A 14,678-nucleotide genomic window follows, 5' to 3' on the forward strand; every position below is an offset into this window, starting at 1 on the left:
ATGTCATAAATATCTTAGATGATCCCTGAGAAGTTTTTAAAGGATGAATAGATGTTTATATGTGGACAAGGAAACTTCAGGTCATTTAGTACTGGTGAAACAAGGTATGTGTAGAAGAGGAGATAGCAGGAAATCAGAACTGTGATGTTGGAGAAGATCTAGTCATTAAAGATAGTCAGTGCAATGTTAAAGAGCTTGTAGTTTGGCCCATCAAGAGTTTTCATGGCTACTAAGCAGTATGACATTGACTGTAGAGGATGGTGGTTTGGAGATTAAGATTAGAGTGAGACAAGGATAGAGTATATCTTGCATTAGTGGAGCAGGAAATGAGAAGGCCCAAAATTGTGGCAATGGAAATGGAAACAAAAGGGTATATTCATGAGAGAGTGAGATGCAGATAGACAGGCCTTTTGGAATGATAAAGAGCAGAGGAGTTTTTGTGAATTCTGGCTTTGTTATCTTATTTGGGGATATATAGGAGGGGACAGGGCTTGCCTGTGGCTCAGATGGTAAAGAATCTGCCTGCAATGCGGGAAACCCAGGTACAATCTTTGGGTGGGGAAGATCCCCTGGAGACGTAGGGGACGGAAATAGATTGAATTTTAACTGTCTAAAGAACATGCACCCGAAGTGGAAGACTGTCAGGATTGCAGATGAAGGTTTGAATGTAATCAGTATGTAAAATGAGCTAGTGTGAAGGTTGGGACAGGACCCACTGCATCTAGCACACAGGAAGACTTGCTGCGTTTTTATCAAATTGTTAAAAAATATTGAAAATTGATGAGATTGCTTTAGAGTGAGGGCTAAGGATGGAATAACTAACTCTCGAAATTTAAGTGCATTTATAGGCTCAGAGAAGGAGCAGGGATAATTGGCAGAGCTGAACTAATCCCCCTCACTAGGCAAATGGGAACTGAGAAGAGCCCTTAGCCAACAGTGGGGAGTCCTGAGTGGGATATATGGGGCCAAACACAGAACCAGATTATAGTCACCTAGATGGTGTGAAATGAAGTCTAATCTAAAGGAGGAAAGCTAGTCAATGAGGAAATCCAGGGACATGAAACCACTGGGACAGAGTTTGAGTGAGGAATCTTTGTAGAGAATGGTCCAGAGGAGAAGTGAGTAGTCAAACACAGTCTGAGGATGCTTTATCCAGTTTTTAGGCATGGTCAGGATCTTTAAAGAGGTATCTTCAGAGCAGACAGAGGTTGGAGTCAAGAACAAAGAAAAGGAGGGAAATCTCTTTGAGGATGAAGGTAGAATGAAAACGCAGATATTTGGAGTTAGGAGTAATTAGATAAGTAGTGGATGGCCTCGTTTTTTTGTTGTTTGATTTTTGTTTGTTTTCTTTTTCCTGTGTTTTAGACAAGACACAAATGAGGTCAGGTTATTCTACTGCAAATATTTTTTACTTTCTTTTCTAGGCTTGTGAGAAGGTTGGCATGCAGATTCCTCGATTCTGTTATCACGAAAGGTTGTCTGTTGCTGGAAACTGCAGGATGTGCCTTGTTGAAATTGAGAAAGCTCCTAAGGTACTTAATACCTAAAATTACACACCATGCTGTAGAAGGTAGAAAACTTTAAATTATGTAGCAAACTTTATTTAAAATCAGTATCGTTGTAACCAAGAGTCTGGTCCTGTTTACTTCTATCTATAAATTTATTTTCTGTGTGATTGATTCTCTTCATTTCACAACTGGAAACACATTGAAGAAAGTACTTTATAAGTGCAAGTCCTATATAATTGTAATGTTTAGAAATTAAAGAGATCTTCTTAGAGCAGTCAGTATTTCCAAATGACTGTATGACACACATTGGAAGTGCTTATACTGTGCCATTTTTCACTAGAGAAAAGGCTTGCAGTGAAAAGGTTCACTTTCAATTTAACTCTGTTTTGGCTTATGCAGTTTTAGTTCAGTAGTGCCTGCTCATCAAAACAGTTATTTGATGTTTGGTTTCAGAGCCTCTTATTAAAACATCATATTAATTATTATAATAAAATTAAGATGATGTCTTATTTTTAAGAGAAATGTAAAGTGCCAGACTATCATAAATATGAAAACTAAAAAACTCAGTCTTCAAAAATATTCTGCTCTTTGCTTGTTTTCAAATATATGATTTAATATTTTTATATATTGGATTACTTATAATTACAAATAAAATTTGTATAATTACAAATACTTAGAGATTTCTCCATTGAAATTCCAGGTTGTAGCTGCTTGTGCCATGCCAGTAATGAAAGGTTGGAATATCCTGACAAACTCTGAGAAAACTAAGAAAGCCAGGTACTTTATTGTTAACTCAGCATAGTTACTTTTCTTGGCAGAAAATTGCACATCTCAAAATGTAGACCTTCCTATAGATGAGAAATTCAGTATCAGACTCTGAAGAAGTTGTGCTTGGCTTCTAGCAGCAGTTGGAAGTAAGTACACATAGAGGAGGTGAAGTCAGGTGTTTATGTTTTTGAGTCTGTGCTGGAATCAGCATTAAAAACCCTTGTTTAGAACTTTGCTCAGCTTATGATGGCAGTGGGTCTGGGGCTTACTGATCTGAGATTATTGCAGTGATATTGTACTGTACTGGCACTGATCATGTTTGTTTTTGCTTTGCGTTCATGTTTTTCTGAATTAATGCCTGAGTTTTCTGAGGCCTATTCAGCAACTTTTGATAATTCTGTGTTGTTAAAACTCATAATTTTCTAGGTTCTCCAATGATATTTTATTCCAGATTCATAAACATTTTTAAAATTATGTATTTAATAATACTTTTATGATAGTTAACAGTGGTGTTTCTGATAGTAAATATAAAATCCATACTAACTGAATGAGAACATACACTTACACTTGTCACGGTTATTTAAATACCCTGTATGTAAACCATTTTGAATGCCAGCAATTTACTTAAGTTTATATATTACAGAGAAGGTGTGATGGAGTTCTTACTAGCAAATCACCCACTGGACTGTCCTATTTGTGACCAGGGAGGTGAATGTGATCTGCAGGTGTGTAGTCTTAATTTCTTAATTCTTTTGGTTGTCTCAGGTTTTACTTTAGTTAGCAAAATTAGGTTGACTCTTTTGTAATCTACTTAAGGACCAGTCCATGATGTTTGGAAGTGATAGGAGCCGGTTTTTAGAGGGGAAACGTGCTGTGGAGGACAAGAACATTGGGCCATTGGTAAAAACCATTATGACTAGATGTATACAGTGTACTCGCTGCATCAGGTAATTATTTTTCTGTCTCTTGGAATATCATTTGTATTCTTAGCTCTAATATTCACAGAACTTGGTGGAATAATAACACTGGAAACGATAGCGACTTTTATTTGGTGGAAAAGAGGCATGTTGTATTGGTTGCTTTTTACATAAGCCAATAGAGTGAATTAATAGCAACTTCAGTTGGATTTAAAAATCAGAATCTACAAGCATTAACTTTGTGATAACTTGTTGAGCTGTACACACGATTTGTACAACTTTCTGTATGTGTGTTATACCTCAGATGCCAGCATTTATTATCAATTTTTATTCAGGGACTGTACTTAACATTGAAAACAACTTTCTTAGTGTTTTGAAAATCATTATCTTTGCAATAATAAGAAAGGAGGTAATTTTGCGGCTTTGACCAGTTGTTTGGTGCATTTTTATCCTGTAGGTTTGCAAGTGAGATTGCAGGAGTGGATGATTTGGGAACTACAGGCAGAGGAAACGATATGCAAGTTGGCACATACATTGAAAAGATGTTCATGTCTGAACTTTCTGGCAATATCATTGACATCTGCCCTGTAGGTGCCCTGACCTCTAAGCCCTATGCCTTTACCGCTCGGCCTTGGGAAACAAGGTATTTATCATTGTATTTTTTGTCCTTTACTTCAATACTGTTAAAAAAAATTTAAGATTCATTTTCTTCCTGAGTTCTAATTGTTTTGGTCTGCTAAGTTTTTGTTTGCTTAAAGTAAAACCCTTTTACTGGAATGTAGGTTGTTAGATAGATAGGATGAGCCTGTGCAAGTCAATTGTTGTTTCCTTGGAAATTAATTCCAGAGTACTTAATCACAAAATTATTTACTTCTTCCAAAGAGTAAGATTGTGTTGATTTTTTAAAATTTATAGTTTCCTCTCATTGTATATTAAACTTTCAACCATGTATACATATCATATATTATTTAATCAGTTCTTATTAGACCTTTAGTTTATTTCTATTTCTGTATAATTACAAATCTATGATAAATATATTTACATTTTCTCTGATTCTCTGATTCTTCCGATTAAACTAAGAAATTAAATAGATCATTGAAATAAATTTGAATACTTTTCGGGTTCTAGAAACATATTAAATTGCCCTCTAATTTTAAACTCCTACCAGAGTATATCGGAGCACCTTAAAATTCCAGGCTTTGAACCATGTATTTATGTATAAAAAAAGACAGTACATAACTGAAAAGTTTAAGTAGAGAGTTTTTTCTCCTCTCCATAATACATATGATGGTACATTTAATGTGCTATAGGTCTCTGAGACCCCCACTCCAGTACTCTCGCCATGGAAAATCCCATGGACGGAGGAGCCTGGTAGGCTGCAGTCCATGGGGTCACTAAGAGTCGAACATGACTGAGGGACTTCACTTATACTTTTCACTTTCATGCATTGAAGAAGGAAATGGCAACCCACTCCAGTGTTCTTGCCTGGAGAATCCCAGGGACTGGGGAGCCTGGTGGGCTGCCGTCTGTGGGGTTGCACAGAGTCGAACACGACTGAAGTGACTTAGCAGCAGCAGCAGGTCTCTGAGACACTATTCATTATTCTTAAAACATTTTTCTCTTTGTTCTTCAGATTGGATGGATTCTGTTGACTTATATCAAGTTCATTCTTTTACCATCCCAAATCTTCTATTGAACTGCTACAGTCAGCTTTTTATTACAGTTACACTTTCCAACTCCAGAATTTCTGTTTCTTTTTTTTTTTTTTTAATTTTTCTGTCCTCACTGGGAATCTTCACTTGTTGATTCATGGTTTTATATTTCCCTTTAATCTTTTTTTTTAATAGTTATTTTTATTTATTTATTTGGCTGTGCCAGGTCTTAGTTGTGGCATGCAGGATCTTTAGTTGTGGCATGTGAGATCTAAAGTTCCCTGACCAGGGATTGAACCCAGGTCCCCTGCATTGGGAGCTCAGAGTCTTAACCACTGCACCACGAAGGAAGTTCTTCTCTTTCATCTTTAAACATGACTTTCCTTCTTTCATTGAACACTTTAATATTCTTGTTTTTATTTTTAAGCAGGGCTTCTTAGGAGTTGCTTCTCTGTCTGTAGTCAGATAATGATCATGCTCAAATTCTTTGAGCCAGTAAAGCTTCCATCCTCTGCCAGTGGATCTGTGTGTGGATTGTTGTTCCTGTTTAGTTGCTAAGTTGTGTCTGACTCTTTAGGGACCCCATAGACTATAGCCCGTCAGGCTCCTCTGTCCATGGAATTTCCCAGGCAAGAATATGGGCAAGAGTGGTTTGCCATTTCCTTCTCCATGGGATCTTTCTGACCCAGGAATTGAACCTGCATCTCCTGCATTGCAGGCAGGTTCTTTTACCACTGAGTCATGTGGGTTGCCCTTGTGTGTGGATAGAAAAGCATATTCAGAGTTCAGGCCGTTTTCAAGTCTGCCCAACTTGCTGTTTGCATTAGGTCTTTTGGGTCTCTGTGTTGTCCAGGAGAGAGTGAATAGCCTGGCCTGTCTGGTCACATTTGTGCAGGCTCCACTAGGAATGCTTACCCTGACTGTGACTGCAGCCTCATGCTAGTAGGTCCTTGACGCTCCTCAGCTCAGTGACCTCCAAGGTATCACTTACGCAGACAACTTTTCCCATTTCTCCAAATCAAGTGAGTCTTTTTCTGCAAGAAAAAATCCCCTATCTTCATAGCCTGCCCCATCCTACCAGAACCTCCAGTTCAGGGTGGTGAGAAGGGCAATAAGAACAGTGTCAAGCCAGAACACCACTGGTTTCCACGTTCTTTCTGGAAGTTCAGCAGTTTCTCTAAACATAAAACCTTCACATGATGTTTTTGCTTTTGTTAGCTCTCCAGAGAGTTGAGTTGGTTATTTTTGTCAGTTTTGTCTAGCTTTATTTTTGCTTTTGGAGGGAGGATTTGTCAAGATCCTTAATCAGCCATACCCCAAAATTTATTTATTTTGATAGTCAAGTTTTCACAGTTTGGCTATTTACAGCCTTTCCAGCTGGCTTCTGTCTCAGATTACTAGATAACTGTTTTGGATAACTCGCTTCTGTTTTTGTGTTATGGTCTGCTCAAATATGAGAGTGTGTGTGTATATATGTAAGGAAAGGAAAGTATATGTAAAGTTTTTTGATTTTGGTAAACCAGGTAACAGAAACCTTGTCCGTTTATTCTCAAAATCAACTATTAAATATATGTGTTTATTTTCTTAGAAAGACAGAATCCATTGATGTAATGGATGCAGTTGGAAGTAATATTGTGGTCAGCACAAGAACTGGAGAGGTAATGAGGATTTTGCCAAGGATGCATGAGGACATCAATGAGGAGTGGATCTCTGATAAAACCAGGTATGTGCTGTGTTTTTTTCCTTTAACTTTTGCAGTTGATTTAAAGGAAATTTTATAATAATTTTCATTTTAAGAAACAGTCTTTTATATTTGCAAATTACTATTTATAGACTATTGAAATCTAGATGGTTAGGATATATAGTGAATTGGACAAAACTGACAATAATAATCCTAGGTATATTACTGGCTTTCATATTTACTGGTTTTCATATTCAGAAATATCTTTTTTTCTCCTAGATGGAGAAATTGAAGTAAATTAAGATACTTAATCTATTTCAGTTTGTCTCTTTTTCATTGGAGAATAGAAGCTAAATATAAGTTTGAGTTTGTATAACATAATTTTGATGAAATATCTAGAGATACTCAGGTTTTATAAATGATTTGGCTTTCTCAGCTACCAAACGTATTGTAATTTTAAGTTTCTTAGGGTAGCTGAAAATAAATGATAAGAACTCAGACATTTTAGGTGGCATTTGAGTTTCAGATAATGTTTGTGAAATATTATCTCCAAAGAAATCTGGAATAATTATTTGTATCCATGTATTTATTGTTCTGTTTTACTTTTAACCAACACTGTATTTAAATAACATTTCTTTTAGATTTTAAATTTGAAAATAGTTGCCTTTTTAGAAAGATTCCACAAATGCTGTAATTTCTATTATCTAGATTTGCCTATGATGGGCTAAAACGTCAAAGACTTACCGAACCGATGGTCAGAAATGAAAAGGGACTTTTAACACATACCACCTGGGAGGATGCACTCTCTCGTGTAGCTGGAATGGTAAACAATTGAAATATAGAATAACTGTATTTGTGGTTTCCAAGACGCATCTTTTTTTGTTGGCTGTGCCAGATCTTCATTATGGCACACAGGGTCTTCTGTCTTTGTTGCAGCATGTGGGCTCTTGAGTTGTGGCATGTGGGATCTAGTTCCCTGACCAGGGATTGAACCCAGGCCCCCTGCATTGGGAGCACAGGGTCTTAGACACTGGACCACCAGCAAAGTCCCACAGGGAACATCTTTCTAATGAAGAGGGGTTATTGTTTCTCTTCAATTGTTTCCTCTTACCAGGATTCAGTTTAGTTCAGTTCAGTCGCTCAGTCGTATCCGACTCTTCGCGACCTCATGAATTGCAGCACGCCAGGCCTCCCTATCCATCACCAACTCCCGGAGTTCACTCAGACTCACGTCTATCAAGTCAGTGATGCCATCCAGCCATCTCATCCTCTGTCGTCCCCTTCTCCTCCTGCTCCCAATCCCTCCCAGCATCAGAGTCTTTTCCAGTGAGTCAACTCTTCGCATGAGGTAGCCGAAGTACTGGAGTTTCAGCTTCAGCATCATTCCCTCCAAAGAAATCCCAGGGCTGATCTCCTTCAGAATGGACTGGTTGGATCTCCTTGCAGTCCAAGGGACTCTCAAGAGTCTTTTCCAACACCACAGTTCAAAAGCATCAATTCTTCGGCGCTCAGCTTTCTTCACCATCTAACTCTCGCATCCATACATTACTGCTGGAAAAACCATAGCCTTGACTAGATGGACCTTTGTTGGCAAAGTAATGTCTCTGCTTTTCAATATACTATCTAGGTTGGTCATAACTTTTCCAAGGAGTAAGCGTCTTTTAATTTCATGGCTGCAGTCACCATCTGCAGTGATTTTGGAGCCCAAAAAAGTAAAGTCTGACACTGTTTCCCCATCTATTTCCCATGAAGTGATGGGACCAGATGCCATGCTCTTCGTTTTCTGAATGTTGAGCTTTAAGCCAACTTTTTCACTCTCCTCTTTCACTTTCATCAAGAAGCGCTTTAGTTCCTCTTCACTTTCTGCCATAAGGGTGGTGTCATCTGCATGTCTGAGGTTATTGATATTTCTACTGGCAATCTTGATTCCAGCTTGTGCTTCGTCCAGCCCAGCATTTCTCATGATGTACTCTGCATATAAGTTAAATAAGCAGGGTGACAATATAAAGCCTTGACGTACTCCTTTTCCTATTTGGAACCTGTCTTTTGTTCCATGTCCAGTTCTTGCTTCCTGACCTGCATATAGGTTTCTCAAGAGGTAGGTCAGGTGCTCGATCTCTTTCAGAATTTTCCACAGTTTATTGTGATCCACACATTACCAGAATTACCTTCCATTTAACAAGCATTTATTGAGAGCCATCTGACGTCATGCTAGATGTAGGGATATAAAGATCAGTAGCACATGGTTCCTGCTTCCACAGTCATTTAGTAGGCAATTATTGTATGCTGCTTTGGGTAGTCATGCAGAAGATGATATATGAAAGAGCGCATTGGAGGGATGCCTACCAGGGCTACCATATTACCTAGGTAAGATGACTTCTTTGTTTAGTTGCTAAGTCATATCTGACTCTTTGCAACCTCATGGACTCTGGACTCCCCCAGGCTCCTCTGTCTGCAGGATTTTCCAGGCAATAATGCTGGAGTGGGTTGCCATTTCCGTCTCCAGAGGATCTACCTGACCCAGGGTCATAACCCAAGCCCCCCACATTGGCAGGCAGACTCTTTACCACTGAACCACCTAGGAAGTCCTGATCCTACTTTACTGGGTTTCTAATCAGAGCCTAGCCTACCCGAGAGAAGTGAAATACCTAACCTCAGCCACCTCTTGCAGTCCTATACCATGTCGGGGAGGGAATGAGAGAAACTGATAGTTCACTGCCCACTGGCACAGGCTCATTGAGAGACTAAAACCTAATCATAGGACTAGAAAATACTTTCCCTGCCCACTCAACCTCACCACCATATTTACTTAACACCTGTTACCTCAGTTCCTTTTACCCAGTACCTCACATTCATTTTTGAGCAATGACTTTCAAGGCGTACTGAAAGGTAAAAACACAGCTTGCAGAGACTGAACAAGCATTAGACCCAGAGTCATCTGTGACAAGACTACTGGATGTATCAGACCAGGTATTTTTTAAACTATGACTAAAATGTTAAAGACTATATTGGAAAGAGAAGACCGCATACAAAAATGGATGAACAGTGTTAGCAGAGAAATGGAAATTCTAAGAAAAAACAAAAGACAAATGCTAGGGATCAAAAACACTACCAGGAATGAAGAATGCATTTGATGGTCTCTTTAGTAGATGAGCCAATAATAGGCTTGCCAGAGCAAGATACATAAAGGGCTTGAAGGAATGACAGATGCTTCAGAAGATTGTATTTAACTATATAACTCCGAAGTCTTCATCTTCCAGAGCTCATTTTGAGGCCTTTTGTTCCTAATTTAAAAGAAACAACTTTATTATAAGCAGATGTTGTTATCCTTGGCCCCACATACACTTTTCTGCTTCTCACTTTCAGACTAATAATTAGTGTGAAAAGCTTTTTTGTAAGAAGTTTGTTGCTTTTATTTTACTTGAAAATGACGTTATTGTTTTGTTTTCTGAATGAGTCATTGTGGTCTTTTTCTGAACGAAGATTTCTTGGTGATAGCCTTTTCATCCATTTCTAGTTGCAGAGTTGTCAAGGCAACGATGTGGCAGCAGTTGCAGGTGGCTTGGTGGATGCTGAAGCCCTCATAGCTCTCAAAGATTTACTTAATAGAGTGGATTCTGACACCCTGTGCACTGAAGAGGTCTTCCCCACTGCAGGAGCTGGGTGAGAAATTTGAGGCTAGGATCTAGGTGTTTTGTTTTCTTTTTCTTTTTTTCTTTCTCTTTATAGGTTGTGTTTAAATCAACACGTCTGTGGCATCAGTGACTTATATGTGACAGCTTGGATACTCCAACATACCTACTGGTTATTTTCACATATAGACCAAAGTCAAACCAGGAGCTATTAGAAAATCTAATTATTAATAAGTATTTGAACTTTTGATGCAGTTTAAGACTACTTCCAAAATTTTTTTGTCAGGCAGTGAGCCATGGGTTTAATGACAGAGTATTTTGTGGATTGTCAGTCTGTATTAATTTTAAAGTAAACTTGGATTTTATATTTTATGTTTCTAGCACAGATCTACGTTCCAATTATCTTCTTAATACTACAATCGCTGGTGTCGAGGAGGCAGATATTGTCCTTCTGGTTGGTACAAATCCACGTTTTGAGGCACCACTATTTAATGCTAGAATTCGAAAGAGGTTAGTGATAATATTCTGGGTTTTAAAAACATTTACATGATAATTTGTTTTTATATGAAAAATAACTGTCTTAGCTGATTCCTAATACTGGGAGTGAGATTCCAAAAGATAATTGAAGGACAGTTTCTAACAGCTCCATTTCCCACTTCTTCCCTGCTGCTCATTTTTTTAATCTTTTTAATTTGAAATAACTCAACTTTGTTTATCCATGTTTGTGTAGTATTCACCCAGATTAATCAGTGCTAATGTTTATATTTTTTTATTTTCTCTCCATCTATATATTTGTGTGAACATAATCATTTGAAAATAGGTTGTATACATGATGCCCTTTTAATCCCAAACTAAATGTGTGGGTTTCCTAAGGACAAGGACATTCTCCATTTAAGAATTTGATTTTTTATTTAATCAAGAATTTAGTATTGATATAGTATTATTATCTATTTGTGCTTAAATTTCACTGAATTTTTTCCATAATTTTTTGCATTTTGACATTTTTTTTTGAAGATTACAGGCCAGTTATTTTGTAAAATGCCTCTCTATCTTTTTATATCTTAGAGACTTGTAATAGCTCAACCATATAGTTGATTGTCTAAACTGGGACAATGTTGAGAGTAGAAAGGAGATTTATTATTCCAGGGTGACAGATAAAAACCCCTGCTGTCTTTGACAAACCAGAATATATGGTCACCACATTTATTAATATTTTTGGAGGAGCTGGATCCATACTTCCTTGTCAGTAGACAATAAATATGAATGATGTAGTTTGTTTTTTATGAACTTTTATTTAAATGATCTTAACAGATAATTAGGACTCTGATGTGTAAATATGGCAAAATAAAAACGTCACTTATTCTAAAATTAAAGTCTTTGTCTATAGCTAGCTTAGAGTTAGCATTCTAACACAGCAAGTTAATTCATTGACTTTCCTTGGTGTGTGCAGACTTACCCTATTTTGCTATACTTTGCAGATATAGTCTGTTTTTTGCAAATTTAAAGTTTATGGCAGCTGTTGGTTGAGTAAGTCTTTCAGTGCTATTTTTCCAACAGCATTTTCTCACTTTGTGTCTCTGTGTCATATTTTGATAACTCTCACAATATTTCAAACTCTTTTAAATTATTACTACATTTTATTATGGTGATCTTTGATCGGTGGTCTTTGCTATTACTCTTGTAATTGTTTTGGGGCACCGTAGGCCATATCCATATAATATGGTGAATTTAATCAGTAGATGTTGGTTTGTTTTGATCACTCTGCCAACTGGCCATTCCTCCATGTCTGTCCCTCTTCTTGGGTCTCCTTATTCCCTGAGACACAACAGTGTGGAGTGTAGATCAATTAATAACCTACAGTGGCTTATAAGTGTTCAAGTGAAAGGAAGTCTTGCACATCTTACTTTAAATCAAATGCTAGAAATAATTAAACTTATTGAAGGAGGTATATTGAAAGCATAGATAGGCCAAAAAACAGACCTCTTGTGCCAAACAATCATGTCATGAATGCAGAGGAAATTTAAAGTGCTACTCCATAGTGCGCAGTGCATGATAAGAAAGCAAAACAACCTTATTACTAATGTGGATAAAGTTTGAGTGGTCTGGAGTGAAGATCAGACCAGCCATGACATTCCCTCAAAGCCTAATCCAGAGCAAGGCCCTAACTCTCTTCATTTCTAAAGGTGAAGAAGCTACAGAAGAGAAGTTAAAACTAGCAGAGGTTGGTTCATGAGATTTAGGGCAGGAAGCTGTCTCTCCATAGCATGAAGGTACAAGGTAAAGCAGCAAATGCTAGTTTAGAAACTGCAGCGAGTTACCCAGAGGTCTAGCTAAGATAATAAAGGTGGCTGCAGTGAACAACAGATTTTCAGTGTAGACGAAACAGCCTTTTATTGGAAAAATGTGCCACCTAGTACTTTTATAGCTAGAGAAGAGAAATCAGTGCCTGGCTTCAGAGCTTCAAAGGATAGGCTGTGTTAGGGGTTAATGCCCCTGGTGACTTTCAGTTGAAGCCAGTGCTCAACTTACCATTCTGAAAATCCTAGCGTTCTTGAGAATTTTGTTAAACCTGTTCTGCTTGTGCTTGATAAATGGAACAACAAAGCCTCGTTGACAGCACATCTGTTTGCTTATGGTTTACTGAATATTTTAAGCCTGTTGTTGAGACCTACTGCTCAGGAAAAAAGATTTAAGATACTGCTAATTGATAATTGTACCTGATCACCCAAAAACTCTGATGAAGATATACAATGAGATTAATCTTGTTTTGTGCCTGCTGACACAGCATCCATTCTGCAGCTCATGGATTAAGGAGTAATTCAATTTTCAAGTCTTATTATTTGAGAAATACTTATTCAGAAGGCTGTCAGTTCAGTTGCTCAGTCGTGTCCGACTCTTTGCGACCCCATGAATCGCAGCACACCAGGCCTCCCTGTCCATCACCAACTCCCGGAGTTCACTCAGACTCACGTCCATCGAGTCCGTGATGCCATCCAGCCATCTCATCCTCTGTCGTCCCCTTTTCCTCCTGCCCCCAATCCCTCCCAGCATCAGAGTCTTTTCCAATGAGTCAACTCTTCGCATGAGGTAGCTGCCATATATAGGATTCTACTGATGGATTTAGGCAAAATAAATTGAAAACCTTCTGGAAAGGATTCACTATGCTAGATACCATTAAGAACATTGAGTCTTGGGAAGAGGTCAAGATATCAGTGTTAAAAAGGAGTTTGGAAGAAGTTGATTCCAACCTTCCTGGATGACTTTAAGAGGCTTCAGTTGAAGTACCTTCAAATATGGTGGAAATAGAGAGCTAGAGTTATTATAACTGAAGTCTGAAGATGTGACTAAATTGCTGTGATCTCATGATAAAACTTTAATGGATGAGGAGTTGCTTCTTAAGGATAAGCAAAAAGAAACTTGTTTCTTGATATAGGATCTGCTCCTGGTAGAGATTCTATAAAGAAATTGTAGAAATAGCAACAGTGGATTTAGAATGTGACATACACTTAACCTGATAAAGCCGCAGCTGGATTAGAGAGGATTGACTCCCAGTTTTGAAAGAATTTCTACTGTGAATAAAATGCCATCAGATAGCACTGCATGCTGCAGAAGAATGGCTTATGAAAGGAAGAGTTAATTGATACAGTAAAGTCCACTGTTGTCTTATTTAAGAAATTGCCACAGCCATTCTAATCTTAAGTAAACCACCACCCTGATTATTCAGCAGCCTTCAACACTGAGGCAAGCGTCTCTACCAGCAAAAAGATTTCCACTCACTAAACATTCATATGATGGTTAGCATTTTTTAGCAATAAAGTATTTTTTTTCAGTATAAAGTATTTTTTAATTAAGATGTATATATTGCTTTTTTGACATAATACTTTTTATACACTTAATAAGCTACAGTGTAATATAAACATAACTTGTATATGCCCTGGGAAAGCAAAAACTGTGTGTGACTTGCTTTATTGAGATATTTGCTTTATTGTTGTGGTCTGCGACCAAACACAGGTATACCTGTATTTTTACAACACTTTATTTTGAAAAGTACACAATAATATCTGTTAATGTTTGGGGAAAGCTTTAATGCTTTTTAACATTTTTAAATTTAAATAGATGTAGCACTTAGCATTGATGAGACCAGTAACTGTACAGACTTAGTGATTTAGCTCTAAAACCTTCATTGTTTTTATTTCAGCTGGCTTCATAATGACTTAAAAGTGGCCCTTATAGGCAGCCCAGTGGATCTCACTTACAGATATGACCATCTGGGAGATTCTCCCAAAATTCTTCAAGACATTGCTTCGGGTAGCCATCCATTCAGCCAGGTGCTCTTAAGTTACATTTATAAGATTTTAAAGTTATATGTATATGATTTTTAAGTCTTATTTTTGTGATTTATTATTTTCGTGATAACTATGAGATTGCTGTTAAAATATATGTATAGCAGTATAGAAAATAATATATAAGAAAGTAAACATAATCAAAGATCCCACTACAAACGACTGTTGATGAAACGT

The 14,678-nt window shown here is 37.5% G+C and overlaps 1 protein-coding gene across 1 annotated transcript in view; it reads left to right on the plus strand.

Annotated features, from left to right (window-relative positions):
- NDUFS1 (NADH:ubiquinone oxidoreductase core subunit S1) overlaps positions 1-14,678 on the plus strand; it is a 33,451-nt gene that overhangs the window by 4,183 nt on the left and 14,590 nt on the right. The window contains exons 4-13 of the mRNA XM_005676414.3: positions 1,425-1,532; positions 2,209-2,285; positions 2,920-3,001; positions 3,093-3,223; positions 3,651-3,836; positions 6,434-6,568; positions 7,235-7,349; positions 10,044-10,189; positions 10,540-10,668; positions 14,357-14,486. Of these exons, the coding sequence (XP_005676471.1) occupies positions 1,425-1,532; positions 2,209-2,285; positions 2,920-3,001; positions 3,093-3,223; positions 3,651-3,836; positions 6,434-6,568; positions 7,235-7,349; positions 10,044-10,189; positions 10,540-10,668; positions 14,357-14,486 (1,239 nt within the window). The remainder of the gene's footprint in view (positions 1-1,424; positions 1,533-2,208; positions 2,286-2,919; positions 3,002-3,092; positions 3,224-3,650; positions 3,837-6,433; positions 6,569-7,234; positions 7,350-10,043; positions 10,190-10,539; positions 10,669-14,356; positions 14,487-14,678) is intronic.

The sequence above is a fragment of the Capra hircus genome, chromosome 2 (genome assembly GCF_001704415.2).
Source record: "Capra hircus breed San Clemente chromosome 2, ASM170441v1, whole genome shotgun sequence".
NCBI classification, from domain to species: domain Eukaryota; kingdom Metazoa; phylum Chordata; class Mammalia; order Artiodactyla; family Bovidae; genus Capra; species Capra hircus.